General features: G+C 41.0%; 1 protein-coding gene across 2 annotated transcripts; it reads right to left on the bottom strand.

Annotated features, from left to right (window-relative positions):
- Positions 1 to 13: 13 nt before the first annotated feature.
- On the bottom strand, positions 14 to 22,319 carry RRP1B (ribosomal RNA processing 1B). 2 transcript variants are annotated; one of them, XM_053935977.1, is made up of 16 exons: positions 22,176 to 22,319; positions 18,105 to 18,187; positions 17,171 to 17,228; positions 16,411 to 16,496; positions 15,307 to 15,368; positions 13,826 to 13,955; positions 12,349 to 12,413; positions 11,676 to 11,839; positions 11,358 to 11,452; positions 10,449 to 10,546; positions 10,003 to 10,022; positions 9,469 to 9,594; positions 8,075 to 8,790; positions 5,102 to 5,248; positions 4,310 to 4,376; positions 14 to 3,240 (listed from the first exon to the last, which is right to left on the bottom strand). In XM_053935977.1, the coding sequence occupies exons 1-16, from the start codon at positions 22,306 to 22,308 to the stop codon at positions 3,050 to 3,052; spliced, it is 2,241 nt and encodes a 746-aa protein (XP_053791952.1). In that variant the 5' UTR covers positions 22,309 to 22,319; the 3' UTR covers positions 14 to 3,049. The 2 variants fall into 2 exon arrangements, with proteins under 2 accessions (XP_053791952.1, XP_053791953.1); XM_053935978.1 differs by lacking the exon at positions 22,176 to 22,319 and adding an exon at positions 21,610 to 21,893.
- Positions 22,320 to 22,570: the final 251 nt, after the last annotated feature.

Raw genomic sequence — 22,570 nt, 5'->3', positions numbered from 1 at the left:
CCAAAATACAACGTCCACAAAAAATATGGTTTATTGGACTAGATTAAATGATGTAATGCTTAGACATTGTATTTGTATTAACAATGCTCTTGCAGAGGAACATAAAATTATACTTTTTTCCCTGCCTCTAATGAAATCTCAGTGCAGGTAATTCATGACAGAGGGCACTGGATACTTTCCAAGTCACACAGCTTTGATAGAATGAATATAACAGATCTTGCATATCCAATAACTGAAATAGAATTTCAACTTTTTGCCTTGCTGAATTAATTTTGTGCTTTTGAGTTCTCTTGAAGCTATGAATAATTATAAACTATTAGAGCTTGACAAAGTTGATGAGATTTGTAACAAAAATACAGAGACAATCATTAAAAACCACTGTCCTTTAAAAGTTAGGCCACATTATTTTTGACTCAGAGCATGGCTGGCAGCTAGGGACCTGGAATAACACTGAAAAAACCAATGAAGTGACATCAAATAGGTCAGATGAGTTTTCCTTTCTCTTTTCTTACCAATACATCTCTCCTCAGAATACCATTGTGTCTGTGCAGTGGATAGTACAAGTTGCATTTAATTTTTTTTTTTCTTCAATGTTTATTGGCATTGTCATTATCCAAATAATTCAAATAATTTGGGTAATGTATTCAAATGTAACCCAACAATGCTGAATAAACTGCATTGACAGTGGTTGGGTTTTGTTTGTAAAGCTGTCCTGAATGAAATTCCAGACACCACTGAAGACAATACCCACCTCACAGGTATATTTACAAAACATTGCACCAGTTTCATGGCACAGATGGATTATGGATGCATTGCAACAAGCAATCACATCAGTAAAATTTTAGATAAAAACCTGACTGCCATTTCTGCCCTCCCATTTAACACTGTGGGCAACAAAAGAGTTGGACAAGCAACAGGTTCAGTGGATCTACAATGAACAAAGTCCCAGACAATCAATACATTTCCATAATAAGTTATATGTATTAAAAGCAAACCAAACCCCTATGTGTCTGGATCCTGAATTTTTCTGTGCACACCAGATCCACTGAGTGATTGCTTGCATCTCTATCCTTGGAGGAATGTGGCATCTCCAACCTGAGGCATTCACAACCATGCACATACAAATGGTTTAATGCATATTTCACAGGAGACTTTTCACCCACAGGACAAAGTAACAGTACAACATATTGAACAGGCTGTTACACCCTACTTACCGTCATCTTGTCAACAAAATCCATTATGCTAATATACAATGAGCTTTTTAAAACATAAATGAGCAATACTTGCATAAACGAGTACCATTCATTTATCCATGTATTCTCCAGAGTTCTTTATTGATCAAGAAAGAGCTACAGCCTAGACCAATACCAAAACCAAATGAAATTCAGTCCTTCACTATAAATGAGAGAAGACAAGAGCAAAATTAATTTCTGGCAGTACCACAAACCATGGACTGTCATAAACTTAGTGAGAGAACTGGGATGGGATAGAATTGAGCAGCTGAGACCAACCAGCCATCTGGAAGTACCCCAGAATTTTGAGGTACAAAAGAACGGTTTCAATACTGTTGCTTATGAGGAGTAATCTGGCAGAGGACAGACATCGAGGACTGGTAAAAAAACAGCACTGAAGTATGTAAATATGTACTTCTGCTGGCTGAAGTAGCTAAATAAACATTTATCAGTTTATTTAACTGATAATCCAGTTATCCTAAGACAAGGTAATGAAGCAGACAAGGTAATGAAGAGATCCTGTGATCTCTTGCAGGATCACAGGAATAACCAGTGTGAAGCTTCATGAACAGCTTTGCTCTGGCACCAGGCTGTGCTTCCAAGCTGAGCTCTAATGTAGAGATCTGCTGCAAAGCCTTTGCCTCATTTATATAGGGAAAATTTCCAAAGAAAGATTTCAAATCTTCCAATTTTTATTTTAATTTACTCTTCCCCTCCTCACTGTTCCCATTCAGATTATATAAATGATCTCTTCCAGCAATGCACCTCAATCTTTACCAAAGAAGCAAATTAAAAACAAAACATGCAGAGTAGTAGTAAAATATCCAAATAAAAACTGAACTCCAAGAAATGCCAAGTGGCCATCTGATTCTACATCAAGACCAAAACCCAGCTGCATGGGCTGTCAAGTTTCACCCTGTACTGAGAAGGCACCAAAGCTTTCAGAGAGATGTGTCCTACCCAAAGATGCACTACACCCATCTAGCTCACTTCAGTCCAGGCAGAGGTTCATGCACTGAATGAGGGCTGAGTTCTGGCACAATGTGGTGACACCAGCTGCTAAAGCAGAAAACCAGGAGACTTGTCAGACCTTCAGGAAAGGCAGCAGAGGGGGCTGGGGGAAGTCCTCGAAATGTCTAAGATTTCTACTGGGCAAGAGCACTAATTTCAGTTCAGTGAAGAGAAGGAGCCAGCTCACAGTGTGAGAGGCTCAAGCCAGCCTTGGCACTTGCATTACTGAAAATAATGTGGTGACTTGTCCCAAACTCAGCAGGCAATCAGCTGTGAAGGTTTATTTGCACCAGTGACCACTTGAACAACAGCTAAGGGTTTCTTATCCTAGGGAAAGCTCACTTGCTAGCTGCAAAGCTACCCAAGTCCAGCTGGTATTAAACAGACACACAAGGTAATCATTATTTCCAGAAGAATTAACAGGATGCCAGGGATGACACATGAAAAATGACAGAGTAGAATTTTAAAACACATGACCAAGTAGGCTTAAAATTTGCATTGCCTTTTTCCAATTTAACCTCTGTCTAAATGGACAAGTCTCTTGGGAATGACATGGGCAGAGACCATACTTTTTGTAGACCAAACCTGAGCAGAGACTGGATTTTGTTTCTTTTCTGTAAAAAGACAAAACAAGTATTTCAAGATAGAGCTGAAGTGGTTTCAAAATAGCAATGACCCAGGTCATAATCAGAATTTTGTATATACAATTTGTATTAACTTAAAAAAATAAAGAACTTCAAAATACCTCCAGAGAACATTCTAGGTTAGCAAAATGTCCTGTACAAAAGTAGGCCACATTTGTTGGTTTAAAAGAAGTCCACAGCAGTTGGTCTCTTCTTAGCTGACATTGTAAATGGTCTCTTCACTTGGGGCTCTTTTGCTGGGGTCACTGTGGGTGACTTCAGCACCCCATGACGAGGTTTCTGTTCAGGATTGAAAGCCACACGGGAGGGTCCTTCTGGGCTCACTAATATACTTTTGTCAGTCTTTTTAAATTCTGTGGAAAAACAAGCCAACAAGTTACAAAGAAATGCAACCCCTGGAATAACTGGGCCTGTCAATCAACTGTGGAATTTCCCAGCCCTAGAAACCAGAGTTAGATCCTCAAGCCCAGCAAGGATCAGAAGCCTTGGCAGAGGAAAGAGATGGTGGTGAAGCACATCTCTCAGCAGAGCCCCTTGGGGAACAGGGTCTGCTGCAATGCACTGTGAACCCTCCCCATGGTTCCACAGACCACCAGGCACCCTGAGCCTTTTCCTCAGACACAAGTGGTCCAGCTATCCTGAAAAACACCACACTGGACTTTACAAGATGACAGTGGGTAAGCAGTGTCTCTACTCTGTCTGCTGAACAGCTCTAGGGCCTCTTGGCCATCCCTTCAGCCAGCAGGGAGGCATTTATTTTTCATTTTGTTCAGCTGTGTTATATTAACATGAAGACATTTACCTAAATACACTGTTCTCAATTTGAACTTGACCTATTGCACACCTCAGAGACTTAAAAAGTAGCTAAATGAATACATGGAATATAATTCTGTGCTATGGAGCAAGACATTTATTTAACAGGGAAAAACATCGCCTGCTTACAGAAGGGAAGTGACCTTTATCTACTCTTGATCATTAATAAGCCACAAGCAGCCAAGATAAAAAGCAAACTTTGCTACTACAAAGTCTGCTTTTTATCAGCATGTCAGCCTTGGGAAACAGAAGTGAGCAATAAAGACTGTGAAGTGCATGTGTTTCCACTTGCCCTGCAAACAGGCAGCTCAGGAAGGTAAGTTCATCACTCTGCTGCAGTTTTCCATCCATGAGGCTCCTTCTGCAGGTCACTAATGCAGCACCCTGGAATTGCTCAACTCTGCCTGCAGGGCTGAATGTCCTAAACTTTACCATCTCCTCTGGAAAGGAACTTGAGGAGGGTTCGTAAACTAAACACAAGTATTGAGACAAAAAAGGAACAGAACCGTCCTGTTTTAGAGGTGTTCCACAGGTGTGTGAGTGTGTACCACTTCCCCATTCCTCAGTTACCAGACACTGTGGACACACACACACACATATCACACTCACCTGCAGTCATGTTTTTATTCAAGCCAAACGTGACTTTTTTGGAGCTGGGTGTCTGCAGTTTGTTCAGCTATAAAGCAAAAATAAAGATATGAAATAAAATAAGATTTCTGAGGCAATGCTTTGAGTTCTTTTACCTGCACCCCACTAATGTAAAACAGCCTTCCTCCTTCATTTTGCTTAGAATTGCCCCAATCCTCTGGCACTGACTGCTGCTAAGACAGCACTGTTTTCCTAGCCAAAAGCAAACATATTCCATTTGTGCAGAAATCCCATACTCTCCTTAATGTCATTACATAAGTCAACAACAAACAAGAAGATATTTGTGTGTAAAACAGATTGGCCCCACTGCACTCAGGCCTCAAACTGCTAAGAGGACTTGAAAAGCTTTAAGTGTTAAAAAGGTCTAGAGAAGAGGGCAGTCTTTTGAAGCCCTGCACTGTTGCCACTGTCCACAAACAAGAAGAAATGGAGGCTCAAAGTCCCTTTGCAAGACTGAAATCAGTTTAGGTTTTTGCTTTCTTGTGAAATTAGCAGATTCAGAATGATGTGTGTTCAACAAGAAGGCTGAAAGCAGAGGAGAAGGAATAAGAGATTTCAGAGACATCTATAACTCATTTTCTGAAACTCTGGAGCCATGTGTGACTCTGGCTACAGCATCAGCATTTCCAGTTATATCTGCTCATGTTAGGAGACTAACTAAGAGGGAGGGGGAAAGACAGCACAAGTGATGAGGAGCTTGCTTGGGAAAACATTTGTCCTCAGGCTCAGCTACCCTTTGTGAGATCACCTCACCTGCATGGGTGTCCTGGTGGAGGAGATGGTGCTTCTGGCTTTCCTGAAGAACACCGCCTTTGGTACAGTTGATTTTTCAAATTTTACAAAATCACTTCCTGGTTTCACCTTCTTTTTCTTTAATGGTGACAGAGCAGCACTGCTTTCCTGTCAAGGAGGTAAAGGGAAAAATGCTTCAGTACAAAGTTCTGTATTAACTAATACCTAGTGCTGTGACCAGTGCTGACCACACACTCACATCAGTTAATCACCATGTTTAGCTCCCAGTGGGTAATTCTGCAGTTAGCATGACTGAAAGCAGAAGTGTAAGGCAAGCTCTGTGCAGAAATAGGAAAGTCATTGCAAAGCATAAAAGGAAGAATTTGTAATAGATCTGCCAAGCCCAGCAGAGTGCAAACAAACATGTTTTCTTCATGTGCATGAGGAGACTTTGCAATCGATCCAGCTCTCCTGCACACAAGTGATCATTTTTTTTTCCTTCACCATAAGCAAATACTCTTCTGTGGTACCTCTGCATGAATAAGATAAACAACTAATGAACAAACACAGCTTTGGGCTAAGATGGAGACTTCGAAGAAAAAAAATGGAGTATGAAATCTGACTATATTTTCAGAAATTCAGCTATTGTGTAGTGCTACTGGTTTGCTGACTAAAATTCATACTTCTATGGCATTTAAAGCAATTCTTGTCTCCAGTACAAGGCAATTCTTAGGACTTGCACTGGTAGAGCTTTCTAACCTGCTATCTGTGGACTGTGGTGAGGGGAAGTTCAGTTATGCTTCTGATCAACCTACAGAAATGGAATTGCAAAGGTAGTCATTGACAAACTTTGGAAAATGTACAACAGATATGGCCTCTTTTGATCTGAAAATCACTTCTGCTTCAAATAAAAGGAAAAACCACAAGACTTCTCGTTTTTTGAATTGTGGAAACAACTCTGAAATAATGCTGATCTTGTCTGTTTTTTTCCCCTTCTCCTCCTCCTCTTTCCTCTGAATATTTGAAGCTAATTCTCTGGAGGTGTGTGTTGTCCTTGAAATCAAGAATCAAAACATGCTCCTCATTTCTGGGCACAAGGCCAGGATTACATAACTAAAACAAGGAAAGAAAACAACATGTTATTTCTCAAGCAATGAAAACAAAATTAGCAAACTTAATTTCCTCTGCATTTGTGCATTTTAGCTTTACCCTACCCTCTTCTTTCTTCCATCAGTATTCTCCCTCTCCTCCTGACTCAACTTCCAAGTATCCTTCCTTGTCTCCATACCTCTCCTCCCAACTCAGCTTCCAAGTGTCTTCCTTTGTCTCCATCCCTTTTTTCACACACACTCACACAACTATGTGGACTGAGCAAGAAAAAGCAAATGCCATAATTTCTTTGGAATTCCACATGAAAAATGACCCAGTAGGCCATGCCCTGCCGGCCAACAGGCCAGTGCTGGGGGGTTGTGCTGCTGCCTTTCCCTCAGTGCCTACACTAAGTTGTGCCAACAAGTCACTTCCATGAAGTCTGCAGGAACTTCTTATCTTGAATCTATCACAGGTCTTGGAACCTGCTGGTCACCTGCAGCAAACTCTCACAGGAAGAGATGGGGGTGTCATAATCATATTTTCTTAGAAATTAAACTTTGATAGGCAAAGAAAAACTGGGTGTGAAACATGGAATACTGAGGCAGGAGACAAAGCCAATGATTCCTACTTTGGAAGCCCCACAGTGAGAGAAATGCAGTTTGAATAGTGGGGAGAGAGAAACCTTTTGGCTCTTCCCTCTCAACACTTCATCATCAAAAAATAGAAAATGTCAGTTATTTTATTACTATTTAAGCAAAGTTTCAATACGATTTTTTTCTCCTGTGAAGGACTCAGTAGTTATATCTCCATATGCAAGGCTGCACTACTTAACTAATCCTACAGTTTTAAACTTAAGTCAAAAGAAGTGAGCTCATAGGCTCAAAACATGCAGCTTTAACTCTTTTGTACTCATAATCTCATTTGTGCTTTATGAATTTTTTTCCACTAAAGTGAGACTGTCAGCAAGACTTCCAAGAATGTAACTAAACCCCTGAATGTGTTAGGGTGAATATGCACATGGGAAATGAGCAGTTAAAAAGAATTTCAGTAGCAGGAGAGGGAAGAACACCTGCACTCTCTTTCTTAGCCACTATCAAAACTATACAGTGCAAAATGCTTTCTGACTCTCAAATCACTGAGAAAAATCAACGCTATTCTACCTATTACAAAGAAGAAAATGGGGGCGCAAGGTAGAGAGGTCAAAAAATAGGTTGATCTCAAACTGCAAGGCATACATTTTTTAAGAAGACATTGAATCTTCCTAGTGAACAAACACAGTGTTGTCTTTATAAAAAACAACCATTCATACATGTGATTACACAGCCATTAAAGGTCACAGTGTCATATTCTCTATTCCAGTGTCTATACTTTCCCCACACAGTCCTATCAGTTTTTTTTAAGATGGAGCAGTGAGCGAGCAGAAGAAGCCACTCCTGGAATTGCTGTGGGCAGTTTCACAAGGAGCTGATCCTAATCTCCTGTGCTGCTCCTGCAAAAGGGATGTTCCATCTTCCCATTCCTCACTGTTTTGCCAAAATATGATGCCCTTTGTGAGCATGCTGTAAAGCTCAGAGACCCACTGCAAAAGAATCATTAACCCAGGGACCAAAGAAAAAAACAGACAAAAAAGACAACCCCATCTTGCCCCTAACATCCCATTTTTCAGCTAGATGGGTTCTTCCAGCTAAGTGGCTGGCACAGGATTTAGTGTCATTGTACAGGAGGGTGTGGACACTGTAGCAGTGTGTGGATTTCTGGGGAATCAAGTTCTTTTTTGGTAACAATGCATGATGACATCAGCAAGCAGCCCATGCAGCCCCATGCTCAGAAAGCTAAAGCCAGATCAGAAAATGAGCCTGGCAGTTCCTGAAGCAGGCAGAGAAAACAATGAGATGTACATACCACCTTCCTGTTTTTCTTGCACACAGTCTCCAGAACTCCATTGGCTTCGACGGAGTTTAGCACCTCTTTCACTTTTCTCTTCTTTTTGAGAGTTGCTGCATTCTGAGTGGAGACTTTCATCCCTTCCAAACCAACTAACTTTGTCTTCAGTGTGACCTTTCTGGAGGGTGCAGATTCACCCTTTCTTGGCAGGGTCCCCAGCAAGCCTTCCTTGCTGGGTTTCAGGTCAGTTTGCTGCACAGGGGGATCCCCATTCACCAGGACAGCTCCTGCTTTCTGCTTCTTTTTCACAGCTTTAGGAGGTAACGACGTCACAGAAGGGCTGACATCCTCTGCTGCACTGGCAGTGGCTGGTCCATTCTGACACGCTGGTTTTGCAGGAACATTCTGCACTTTTGGATTCATTTTCTTCAACTGACTCTTTTTACTCTGTTCTGCATCAGTCAGACTGTTCTGCACACAGATACTCTGATTTTCTCTGGTGTCAGTTGCTACATCTGTGGTCTCACTGGCCTCATTTACCAGCAATTTCTTTCTCTTCCTCTCCTTTTTATTTTCTGGCACCTTTTCCTGGCTAGAAGCATTGGATCCAGATGTTTCAGCTTTTCCCTCCTCACAATTTCCATCAGCACTTTGGCTGTCCCTCTTCTTCCTTTTTTTCCTCTTCCTCTGGGGAACTGATGGCACCTTCTCACTTGACAGCTCTTCTTTATCCTCTAAATCCATCCCAAAAAGAATGCCATAACATACATGTCAAACACAAAGGTATTTACAACAACTGATTTCTATTCTATTTTTGTTCTTTTAAAGTAGGTGCACCATTTTCCTGTTATCAGCCTACACAACAGTTTTACTGTTACAGCTGCTCAGGACACTGCAGTCTGATGACATCTGGCCTAATTAATATTTTGATAATTTTGCCTTGTCACAGATAAGATCTAAACCATTCCCTGTGGCAACTTTATTTTTCATAGCAACATCCCTAAAAAGAGTTATTACCCACCTGTTAAGCCCATCAGAAGGGCAACTCAGGGGTTCAGTATTCCAATATCCCCACATTTTTATATTCTAACACTCATCTTGTTTTAAGACTGACATGTTTCTGCCTTCCTGCAGTAAATGCACCTGCTCAAAGGAGCAATGCAAACAGCTGCTTCCAGTTCTGCTTTTGACTGAAATTTTTTAGGTGATGTTTGCTTCAGAATTAGGAAGAGAAATCCTCCCACTTTCAACGAGAACTGAATTTTACATTTAAACTTCATCACAACAGGATACAAATCAGCACATCCTGAACAACAGTGCAGCCTTCCTCAGAACAGCTTTTATCTGACACTTTGCCAAACTGCAAAAGTCACTGCAGATTGTCTCTCTCCCAAATATTGATATTGCCTTACCTTTTACATTTTCCAGCTCATTTTGTTGCCAAGGCTTGACAGCTTTTTTCTTTTTCTTTCGCCTACCGGATTCATCATCATCTTCATCTGTAGAAACATCTTCAGGAATATCCTGGGGGAAGATTCCTGTTGAGGAAGGATAAGGTATCAGAAAACTGAGAGTCCTACTTCTAAGAATAGTTAGGCCGTTCATATACAGCATAACTCTCATAGAAAGAAAAAACAACTCCTCTTTCTCCACCCAACCTTTAAGCAAAGCATACAACCCATTCCTATTTGTTTAAGTAAAAATAATAATCTTTCATTTAAGGACAAAGTACAGGGTTGCTCAAATTCTGAAAGGAATTTGGCCATCTCCAAAATATGTGCAATGTGTCTTAATGAGATTTTAAAAACCCACAAAACCTCCAGTATGATATTCTTAAAATACACATTAAAAAAGGAGGAAAAAATAATTCCAATACATATTGTATGAAAACATTATATAAAATTTAATGGAAGATAACTACTGTCTGTCTGCTGCTCAGTCCTTACCTTCTGCTAAGTCCTGGAACCTGCAGGTGAGAGGAAAGGAGAAAAGAAAAACCAAAACATTATTACTCATTCAGTACCAATAATAACACTAGCAGAACAGCATCACTGCACTTACTATGGGTTTGTCAAAACAGGAACAACATCTTTTTGCATAGTAAGTTAAAAACTCCAGAAGAGATTTGCCTCAGTAACCCCCCTACTCAAACCAAATCACTGAAAGTATTGAGAAAACAACAATTTAACACTTGTCCTGCATCTGTTCCTTGCATCACACCCAACCTGATGTCACACCCTGCAGTTCAAATCCACACTGCAGATAAACCCCAGCTGGCTGCAGTTGTCTGGTACCAATGAGGAACAGCACGACAATGCTGTCAGGACAAGACAGGTTGGGCAGAAAGAAAATCAAAGTAGCTTAGGAAAAGGTGTATTTCAGCAGAACTCACTTTTTGACCAGCTTGTACAGCCGCTTTCTGTTCAACGAAGGTGTATTTTTCTTGCTTGCAAATTCAAAGATTTTGTCAGCCACAGCCTTGTAATCAAACTGTTGAAGCAAAGTACAACACAGATGTTCTTAGTTTATCCATGCAAGATAACCCAGTGCAACTCGTGTTAAGAATATATCAAGCTTATGTTCAATGGGCAAATTGTAAAGATACACATCTTGAAACAGACACTTCCTTTAAACCCCAAATGTTTTCCTCTGTTGAAAATGACGCCCCTTTCACACACTGACTTGTACAGATGGCTGCTTCATTAACAGAACAGCTGAACTTTGTATGACTTTCTCAAATGTTCCTAACCTGATTTCTCAAGAGAGAAGCCAACCCACTTCAAAACTCCCATAAATATTTAGCTAAATATCAGATTTCAAGTGTGCCATGTCCTAATTCTTGCTTAAAAGCCACAGATACATGAAGTGTATCCACCTGCATGTGTGTTTGATGGGAGGATCTGTCATAATCACTACACTGTCCTGGATTTAGAAAACCCAAATTGTAACATACTACCCTCTCTCCTACGTATCACATCACCCATGTTCAGTGAAAATTAGGCTGATTGCTTCGCCACCCTCATTGACTTGGCTTTTAGCACACACATTTTTTAAGTCTTGAAACAGGAAGGGAGGAGTAGAAAACAGAAGGTATGGGAGAAAGGAAAGAGGAATTTAGACATGGATTTATTTTACTACCACTCACAGAACACGCATTACATAAATACCACCTTACAATAAATCAGGAGACTAAAATTTTTGTAACATGCTTATCCATTAACACCCTTTACTTCTGCACCACTTGAAAGGGACAGGGAAAAGAGAGCAGAAATATCAGTAACAGAGCAAAAGAGCCACAAACCTGTAGAACAGTCCCGATCCCATCATCAGCATTTTCATCGATATCCTCTGTTTTTTTGGAGTTCTGTGCTGATTTTCTTGACAGACATCTGTTTGCTATTATAGAAAAAAGACGGAGTATTAATGCTTTGTCTGAGATAAGTGACTCCAAAAGAACAAGCTTTATTAAGTACATGTGAAGGGAAGATGGGAAAACACAATTATCCTTACAACACCCTGAACATTTGTGTGATTGGTTCAGAGCAGAAATGTATTTTCAATAAACGGGTTCTTCCATCCTAGCAACTCTTACCAGGGCAATTTAGAGCTTCCTCCTTACCTTTGGTTTTAAGCATCTCTTCATTTTCCTGTTTGCCTTCTTCAGAAACATTCTCCTCATCACTGTTGGTACCCAGCTCTTTCATCAGGTCCTCGATGGCGAAGGGGGACTGATCCACGATCATCTCAAAGACACCGGTGGCCACAGCATGGAGCACACGCCGACTGTGTCACAGAGAGCAGGGTGAGCCCAAAGGCAGACCATAAACACCCTCCCCTCTCATGTTAAAAAAGTGGGAACTTGAGGGAAAATGGATGAGAAAGAATGTGGAAGAACAACAAGCTCTTCAGATGATGAAAGTCAACCTGATACTCCCTAAACAGAAATCCTTTAATCCAAGCAGTGTCCTGCTAATGTGCCCCTCTTAAATGTCACTCTTTATATGCTGACCTATATTACACTGCAAAAAAGCAACTCAGCTGCTCTAATGCATTAAAAAAATTAAAGTAACTGGACAAATTAACCAAAAAAAGTTTATATAAATCTTACTTATAAATCCATGGAGACTACCTATAGTTTTGATAAACACAAGTTATCTTCAAATGACTGTGCACATTGCTGGTAAAATACCCTTCTTTCTCTACATTCTGAAATTATGATTCTTTGATCCATTTATTACCAAATTCAGAGTTTCTTAATTCTTAAAAAATATGTATCCTTTCATCAAACTTACTCCTTTGATTTGGCAGCAATTTTGCAGAAAGGTTCGATGAACTTGAGATTCTGGTCTGCTGTGAGCTGTTTGATTGGAAAGAAAAAAGCGTGAATACAGAAAATACTGTATGTGTACACTGAAATTCCTTGAATATTGGGTGTATGTACAAAAATTAAGTGTTGGGGGATTTTCTTTAACAGTCTTTCAGCATATTATCTAATTCCAACTGGCAGAGGTATCCAGAGCCTTTTTGTTACCACTGCTACCACTAACTTCCAGATATTCCCTGGAAGTATTATCAAAACACTGACTACCTTGCAGACTTTATTCTGATGAGTCAGAAATACAACAAAGCTTCTTACTTTAGATAAGAAACCATGAGGCAGAGAAAGCTTAAATAATTTTGTGTACTTTCCCAAAGGTCTGTAGCAGACAAGAATAGGATTTGGCTTTCTCTTAACTGGGCTGCTTGCGCCAAAACCCTCTCAGCTACAGCAGAGCTAAAGATCAAGACCCTTCCCTTCAAAATCCAATTTATGAATATCATCTGTGATTTCAAATAGTCTGGGGGACCCACTCCCCTCTCTAGGCTTCCAGTGAGTGGCTTAGCTACAGTTGTGTGACTGTGGAGCTGCAGAAATGATTTGGGCTCCAAGTGCCCACACTTCTCTGGTGCAGACTTCATCTCTCTCTTGATCCACAATCCAGAACCTCAAAACCTGCAGGCAGGATTGGTTTGAATACTGATTGCAAGGAATAGGAATGGAAAAGTGCTGACAGCTTTGTCCATTGCAAGGAGAAGTATCAGAGGCCAGAGACAAGGGGAGGTAACTGAGGAGGAGCCTGGGATGAACGTGGGGCAGCACAAAGGGTGGAGGGACAGGAGAGATGCTCCTTGGCTTTGTTGCTGCAAAACTCTGCACCACTGGAACAGCAGCCAAAATTAAGGGCCATCAATCAACTGTCACAGCAACACACAGCAGAGCAAGACAGATGTCACCAGCAAAACAAACATCTGGATGTGGGGGGTAAACTGCACAATGCACAGACAACAATAAGCAAATATTAGACAACTGTGAAAGCTCACTTTCCTCCTCTATTTAGGTGTTACACAATGAGCCAAGAGCAGGCTTTATGTGAGCCTTTGCAAAAGCAAAGACTGGAAAACATGCTCACACAAGGGAAATTACACTGAGTCCTGTCTGAAACAAAGAAATGAGAATAGTCTTAACTATTCTATCACTACTTTTCCAACCTCAATTTGGAGCAGCATAGCAGTACTCAGGAACTTGAGAGAAACTACCATAGTCCCACTGTCAAAGACATGAACAAAAGTAAAAGCAAAACTTGTAGTAAGTAACTTTCTTCATGCTTACTCAGTGTTGTTGTATTTAAAACCATTAAAATTACATAACCTAGAAACTACATTTCTTCTAAGATGCTTCATGCCACAGTTAACGTCCATCAGGAATAAAATGACAAAGTATTTTCTAACCTCCTTTGCACCAGCTTTAGCCAATTCATCCAGATAGATATCAATGAAATGGAACTTTATGCCAGTGGGAGAATTGCTGTCTGGGTCCATAACTTCTTTCATTAATAGCTGCAGCAATGGTTCAGCTAGACTGAAAAAGAAACACAGAGGAAAAACCCCAAGATATTAATATTCAATTGCTCATGTTTTATTTGCCTTGAAAACAAACTCTTGTCTTGAAAACAAACTCCACTTCTTTACAGTTATGGACAGCTACCCAATTTGATTTTTTTTCCTTCTTTTTTTACCCTGAGGCCTATCATTGCTATCTTTCAGGAAAATGAAGTTTTGTATACTCCAAGCTTTGTCCCCTGGCATTCTTTAGGACCTGCTGCAATTTTGCCCAGAAAAAACACTTCCAGTCCCAAAGAGAATTCAAAACACTAAAAACCCATAAACACTCTTCCAGTTTTACTCTAATACATGTTTCTTCAAAAGCATTTTAAAAGACAAGAGGGAAGAAAGTCATGCTAGGCAGCTTCTAGGCTCCACTCAGGAGGGAAAGGCAGTTCTTGAGCTCCCTCACTCTGCAAAGAAAGGCATCATGATCCTCTCTTCCCACACTGTGAAAGATGGAAGCCAAAGCCATAAGAAACCTTGTCAGAAATCAGTTTGGGTGACCATGTGTGTGGGAAGAAGGGCTTCAGCTTTATCAAACCTCCTCCCACACCTTCTGCTCCTGTCAAGGAACATTTTCATCTCTTGAACTTGAGGGCATTTACCCAGTGCAAAATTAAGGTGGAACAGCAGGGATGGGTGTCCTTTAGCTCTGCATTCCTTTCTGTTTCCACAAAAACATGCCTGTGTGCATCCCACATTTCAGAGGGCGAGAGAGAGAAAGGATAACCTTAACACTGGGTTTTTTGAGCATTTTCAACTAAAATATTTAAATGTCTTCATCAATTTAAATACAACAAGCTTAGAAGTGGCACAAGAGCTCTAGACAGAGCAAATGACTGCAATTATTTGCCTTTTAATAAAATATGGAAGAAATACAACCAAAACCACTTATGATTACAGCAAACAGGAGGTAGTTTACAGTTAAGGGGTTCTGTCTTATCAGAAGAGAAGTCACCATGATTAACCACAATAAAATAAATACTTAAAAAAAAAGTCAGAGCCAATCAGAAAACCATAAACACACAAAAAAAATCCTTTTCTGTATCTTCTGGTATTCAGGTTCCCTGTCTAGTCTCTCTGTAGCTGATGTTTCATTGATAGCTCTTCTGTCTACATCAGAAAATGAAATACATTTAATTTAATGACATGTAACACCTTACTATGTTACTAAACAAAGTGATATGAAGAACAAATAAGCCTTAATGTTAAGACTTCATGACAGTGGCATCTATGGAAAAGAATCTATTAAATGAAAATATATTTGAATACAGTTATATTGGGTGACTTGTTTATGATGCAACAACATTCAGAAATCTGCTTACCCCTCATCCCATTCATTTCTTTTCAGCACTTCAAAGGACTGCCTCAAAATCAGACGCATCAGCTGCAAAGCACAAAATCTGTTAAACATGCTGTTTATGAAAACAGGTGAAGGAGTCACTGTGACTGTAATATGAAGAGATTTCTTGGTCAACCTCTATAGCAGAAAGTGGAAGCTGCCTCACATGAACATTTTGACAGAATATCTATCATGTAGTGCAACAGAAGGGTGCTGTGAAGCAAAAAAGACAACAAACTATTTTCGTATGCTAAGCACAAAAAATCCATGATCATTTCTACTATACAGCTTTCTCTTGATTCACACCCCTGATTTCTTCATTAGGTACTGCCTGAATCTAAGAAAAGCCACAGCTTAAACTGGACACAACAATATGAGACAGATGATAACAAAAATAATTTAATTTACTTGAAAATTGCACTAAAAGACAGTCACGCGTGAAACAGCCACATTCAACTGGCTCAAAACACGTCACTTACTGAAATAACTTCTGCTAATATTGGGAAAGAAAAACCACCAGTGAGTGTGCCTGCAATTAACTTCTTTCAAAGATGAAGATAATGGGATTTTGTTCTTTACAAAAGTATGCTTTTTAAGATTTTAGTTCCTGTTTTAATATTCTGTTTCCTATAGAAAGAATTCTGACTACTGAATGTACTACAGTGGATACTTTACTGGTGGAAAGTTGGGGTTCTAGTGCAGAGTCATAAAAGAGTCTTTAAGCAGTCTGATCTAAACAACTGATGTTGATTCTGTGTCCTTAGAGACAGTATTTATATTCCAGTATAGAAACCAATGAGAAAAATCACTGTGCTAGAAGTGAAAGCACTGGAGCACAACATGAACTGTGCTGGCTTTCAGGTTCACGCAGTGGTGAGTGCAGACCTTTAAAACAAACATCTTTGCAATGTGTGTCAAGATGATACCTTGCCTTCTCTTACAATACACACCAATGCATGTGCAGACAGAGCTTCCTTCCAGCACACCAGCACCACACATTTCTTAGGAGAAAACACCACCCAGAGAGGTATAATTACCTCTTATTAATTACCTATTATTAATTATAGCACCAGAGAGGTATAATTACCATGTAGTACTTGTCCAGACGCAGATTGTCAATCCCGTTCCATTCCCGGTTCATCGTCTGCCAAAATGTCTGGATGAAGAGGTGTCCTGCAAGGGAGCAAGGTGAAACACCTGCATGTCTGGCACATGGGCTGTTCTGCTGATCTGAAAGAATCTCAGGAAAGGAATGTAGTTCCCTAGGATTCTCCTAGTGACAGGGACAGAGCTGTGGGAAGGCAGGCTTGACACTGCTACAATAATCAATTAAACTTGAGAACAATACAAGAAAAGGCACACAGCCACTTTTAAAAACAAGTTTAATTACAGGGACAGATTTTTATCTATTTAGTGTTATATACACACAAGTTTGAGCAAAATACCTAATCTGCACCCATTTCTACCCATGCATTTCTGGCATTGACTGAGTACTCCATTCCATAAGCATTTTGAATACCAGGGGCTTAACAGCTCATGAAACAAGGCTGGATTTGAGCAGGAAATACACAGAACAGTCTATGCAGAATGGAGAAGTAAGGGGACAAGTTTGTTTTGCTATCCTGAAAAATCTCACCTGTATCCCACTGAAGACACAACTCTTCTCCTGCAACAGCCAGAAAAAACCTGCAGCTCCTGCCTCCCCACTTTGTCCACTGACCAGTTGGACAAAAAGGAAAGAAAAAAACACCAAAACAGCCCCTCTGTCTTTATTCTGGCACTGTGATAGTGGAATCACAAAAGAGGGAAGCCCCCTACAAAGCATTAGGTAATTAAATAGTACTTACGAGTCTCTGTATTCTGAAACACGTGGATAAGCTGGGAGATATTGGCTGCAAGTTCCTCCTAAAAGTAAATAAATATAGTTGGTGTAGCATGTTTTAGAGTTTGGTTTCCTCATTAAACATATGACCAGCAAGAAGTATGAATTTCACGGAACATCTCTCAAAATGAAAAACATTCTCTCAACAGCTGCTTTAGTACTTCAGCTATCCTTGTACTGGGACTAAGTCAGCTGGAAGAGAAGTTTAAGGGTATCAATACCTGTTCATTTTATCAGATCTCTGCACAAAACATCTTTCTGACAGCAGACAAAATTAAACTAGGAGGAGAAGAACTCCATGCATTTCAATTAATAAATGATGCAAAACTTAGGGGGCACTGCTCTCATACAGGTCTCTGTGGAGGGGTGTGAGCTATGTGTGAGATAAACCTTGTTCATGCAGACAAGTGATCTGAAAATTCAGGTTACTGAGAGCTAGTACTCCAAAAGCAGTATCTTTGGAAAGAAGGGAGACAAACTAGTAGAAGTTGACAAAAATATGCAGTAGGGACAAAGTTGGTAGTAGAAGAAGTGTTACTGAACTAACAAAGGAAAAGGAAGTGTGGAACTTTCACACTAAAATCTGCACAAATGTTGTAGCTGCAGTTAAGGGCAACCTGCTGTTACTGTTTTAGTTACATGAAGTCAATATTTCATGAGGCATCTGTTTCAGCTCTCCTTTTGAAAGGTAAACAGCTACACCTGCCCTACAGAAGGTGACTCCAAAGATGATCTGTTCATGTTCAGATCACCGAGTTACAGTCCCCTCTTCTGCATGTGCCACAGATGGGCTGCAGGGGAAGGGAAAAAAAGATAATTTTCTCCATTCTAAATTAGTATGTCCCTAGAGTGTATTTTGGAGGGGCCCCCTCAAGCAAATACAAACCCAGTTACTGTACCTGAAGCAGAGGTTTATCCTGCATCCACATACAATAGAAAAGGCCCTTCCATATTTTCAGCAGTTCTTCCTGACTGAAGCCACCTATGGTACAGAACAAGTCTGAATGAAAGGAAAAAAACCACACATTTCCACCAAAATATTTTCATTCTGCTCCCTCTATTCCCTGTTTTCTTCTTTTATTTTCTCTGGGTTGCTACTGTATGCACATGAATTGGAAGGCAATTTGGCATACAACAGTGATAGAAACTGTAAGCTTCTACCTTGTACTGAAACAACAAAGACTTCAAAGCAATCACAGGTAAGATGAATACCAAGATAATTCTGACAAATGCTTCTGGCATATTTTTAACACCAAGTCTGAAAGAAGTTTTTAAAGAGAGTATCAGAAATAGTTTTACAAGAAACATGATATTTTTTGTTTTGTTGTTTTTAACAAGTCTTACTCTACCAACAGTTTTACTCCTTCCTAGGGGGTTGTTCTGATAGAATAAACTTCTAGTAATCAGCACATTTATTTCTACATTAAGCTTTATAGTCAAAGAGCCTGAGCAACTATAACAGAAGTTTTTCTGATACAGTTAGTGTTGGGATGTATTAAAACCTGAATTTTAACAGCAAAAAAGTATTTTCACATTCCAGAAGTAAAGTACTACATGGAAAGTCACTAATACCTGCTCAAGAACTGGATTTTTCATTACATTAGCTAAATTTATGTGAAGTAAAATTATAACAGTACATTGTTACAAGGCAGCTGCAATGACCTACTACAGCTATTTTCAAACTATGGCCTATTAAATACTCCCAAGCAATCTCATAAAAGATCACTTTGAAAAGGTCATCATCTTCAGTAAGCTCAAATTTGCTCCAAAAAGATCACTGTCACAGGGGTCTGCCAGTCAAAAAGCCTGAGACCCAGTGCAAGATCTAAATTGTGCACCTTCCCTTTGGACCAAGTCCTTTGAAAGCAATTATCACTCAGACAAAAACACCTGCAGACACATTAGTCCTTCCTGCTTGAAAAGAAAGGATGTGAGGAAATAGGCAAAATGCTATGTAGGAAGCAATGTGTTCAGTAATATTAAGCATTAATTATAAATTTAACTTAGATTTGACAATACTGTTACGATAAAATATGAAACAACTTGATTCACTGATCTAATATTCATTGAAATATTAACATTAATAACATTTCTTAAGTATGTGACATACTGTCAGAAGCAGTTTCAACCTCACAGGCAGCATTAACCCTACAGAGGCATCAGAAAGAGGCATCACCTGCTACCTATAAATGTGGCTCAGGAGTTCACAGAATTGAATCACAGAATTATTCAGGTTGGAAAAGACCTCTCAGATAATCACTGCCAAGGCCACCACTAAACCCTGTCCCCAAGTGCCACATCTACCCATCTTTTATATCCCTCCAGGGACATTAACTCCACCACTGCCCTGGACAGCCTGTTCCTATGCTCTGAGGGAAGAAAACACAGACTTGCATGGGGCTGCTTTTCATACACACAGGGCTTTTTAAAGTGTCCTGTGTCCATTTGACATAAGACTCTGACCAAAAATTACAGCAATTTTCTTATCCTAATGCCTCAAAAGAGTAGTTTCAATATAGTGTTTTCTGTTGTTCAACTTTATGTGCTGTCCCCAGCCACAGCTGGCAAATAATAACCATTAAAGTAAGGTTATTTTAAAACCTGAATGCATTGTATTAGCAACCACAGTGCCCAGAACTGAAGGCCTTCTGTACCTTGAACCTATCCTGAGAAATTTTGGCTTTAGGGCTTGAATTGTAACTGTCCCTGTGCACAGCAACTCTGTTCTATGTACTGTGGGAGCTGGGATTAACATGTTACAACCACTCAGAGCTACTTTAATGCAAGCCTTGTCAGCCTTTCTGTCTGGGAGTTGGGCTGCTTTGACACTGCTATCATTGAATTTGTTACAATTTTTCCTATTGTAGATAATTGCAATGGACCAGATCCACTCAGGCACATTTCAGTGGAAATTACAGAAATCCTTTATAGATCCAGGCCCAAGTAAGTGCAGCTCTGTCAGACAGGAAACCCTCCCAGCAATCTGCCTTCTTTTACTAGAAGTTATTTCTGTTTACTATTCTTTCACTGATTCATTTGGTAGTTCAATGCCTTCTCCAGAGTTTAACTTCTTGAAAATTAAAAGCTCTGGCTCTGTGAAGAAGGTCCCTCAGCCTTAGCACAGACCACACAGAGCAGTCCTGTCCACCCAATAAGTCCTGAACATCAGGTGAACTCCAGCACTTCTGCTAAAAGTCAGCACATTCTCAACTCCTCAGGCCAGGGCATCCTACCTGGGTTGTCTGATGTGTGAATCCCTCTCAGATCACTGGATGGGTATAAGGCTGCTAATTAATAGATAACTGTAAAAAAACCCCTCTCTCCTGAATATGCTTTTTCTTCAAGCCCGAAGAAGTTAATCTTTGTTTCAATACTACCTAACAGCAAGTAAATCTAAGAGCTCTGGAAATTAGTCACCCTTGTTTCCTACTCATTTGCATTCCATGGTGTGCTGATTGTAACATGCAAAAGGTTCACAGCCCAACTGAGCAATTTCCCTGTGATGGTTTCATGATGCTCTAAAGCAGTGCCTGAACCTTCCCCTTCTTAGAAAGTCTCCAGAGCTAAAAAATAGAATGTCCTTGGGAGGTACATGATGTACACCATCCTAGTCCCCAGGAAATCCCTAAATCTATGTTAACTGCCAGGAATGGGATAATGCCTGTTTGGCTCCCTGGCCTGACCCTGAAAGGCTGTTCTAGGTGTCCTTCCCTCTGTCAGACGTGGCCAATGGGTCAAATACTGCTTGGAAAAGCAAGAAACAATATTCACTCTACAGCCTTTTCAAGGAAGTCACGGAGGTCCAACCACCTCTCAGTTTAGCTCTTGAGGCCAGCTGTAGGCTGGTTCCCCAAAGCCATACATATATAATATATACTAATATATAAAATATAGATGTAATATGCAATAATAAATAATTTGAATATATAGTAATAAAATAATGTAGAAAGCAGCTTATAAAATATATGTTTTATAGAAAAGAAACATAAAATATAGATTATACATGACATTATATGTATTATATGTAATATGAGGTATAGGAATAACACACATCCATGCGGAAACTGTGCACCTGAGGCACTTTCAGGTGAAGGGACCTTCAGACTGGCCTTGCCAGTCTCAAACAGACTCCAGGGACACCACTGAGCTCTTAGTTCTAAGGTGCCAATATACAGCTGCAAGTAGAATTTTTGGAAAAACTTAGAAAAAAGCTTTTGATAGCATGAAGTGAAGGTAACAGGTAACCCAAATGGGTTACACAGAACCAACTGCAATTACACAAGTGCTGAAACAACGTAGCTTTCCTCGATTTCCTCCGATGCTCCTGAATATCAGTCATGGAAACAGACAGACAGACATCACCTCACAGAAACAACAGAAGGTGAAACTTTATGCAGCATATACCGGGATGTTTCCAGCATGGATCAGTTCAGTGCATTTACGCCCCTGCTGCTTGGGAAGGAGAGCATACGAGCCATCCTGCTCCCATCCCGGATTTGTTAATGCTGCCAGCAAGACCCTCCCTCGATCTAAGCTGATCCTTCCCGAGCGAGGATCCACGAGTGCCCCGGCTCCCCGGCTGCGCTTGCGGCAGCACCGCGGCAACACGTGCGTACGCATGGTGAAATACATGGGTAAAGGCAAAAAAAATTTAAAAATAAAGGCAAAAAAAGGTAAAATAATAATAAAAAAAAAAACCAACCGAACAAACAACAACCAAACAAACCCCCCAAAACAAAAAACCAAACAAAAAAACAAACAAACAAAAAAAAACAGCTCCCCAGAACAAGCCCCGAGGAGGCGTGCCGGGCTCAGGGCGCACACGTGGTGCTTCCTTCTTCCTTCCCTCCCCGTGCCGGCCGTCCGCCGGGGCCGCCGCTCCCCCCGCCACGGCAGCGGCACCAGGACCCGTCCCTGTCCCCGTCCCTACCCCGGTCCCTGCCCACCCCATGGGCCGCCCCGGTCCGTACCGCCGGGGCGCTGGGTCCGCACGCCGATGTAGCCCCGCAGCTTCTTGAGGGCGCGGTCTCGGATGCGCTTCTCGTTGGCGGCCAAGCGCTGCGCGAACTGCACCTCGGGCGGCTGCACGGCCGCGGGAGCCATGGCCCGGCCTGCCCGCGTCCCTGCCCCGCTCCCGGCCCGGCCTGCCCGCGCCGGGCTCCGCCTGATGCCGTCAGCGACGCCGGGCTCTGCCGTCACCGCGGGGGAGGCGGAGCGCAGGCACGGCCGCGGGGGCGCCGCGGAGTTCGGGGCTCGTCGGCACCGGCGGGGCGGGCTCACCCACGGGAGGCACCGGCCGGGGTCCCCCGGGGATCTCCACCGCCCCGAGCACCCCGCAGATCACAGAGTCATTACGGCTGGAAAA

The sequence above is a fragment of the Vidua chalybeata genome, chromosome 2 (genome assembly GCF_026979565.1).
Source record: "Vidua chalybeata isolate OUT-0048 chromosome 2, bVidCha1 merged haplotype, whole genome shotgun sequence".
In the NCBI taxonomy this organism is placed as follows: Eukaryota; Metazoa; Chordata; class Aves; order Passeriformes; family Viduidae; genus Vidua; species Vidua chalybeata.
Note: the sequence above shows the minus strand (reverse complement) of the source record. Positions and strands in the feature narration are given on the sequence as shown.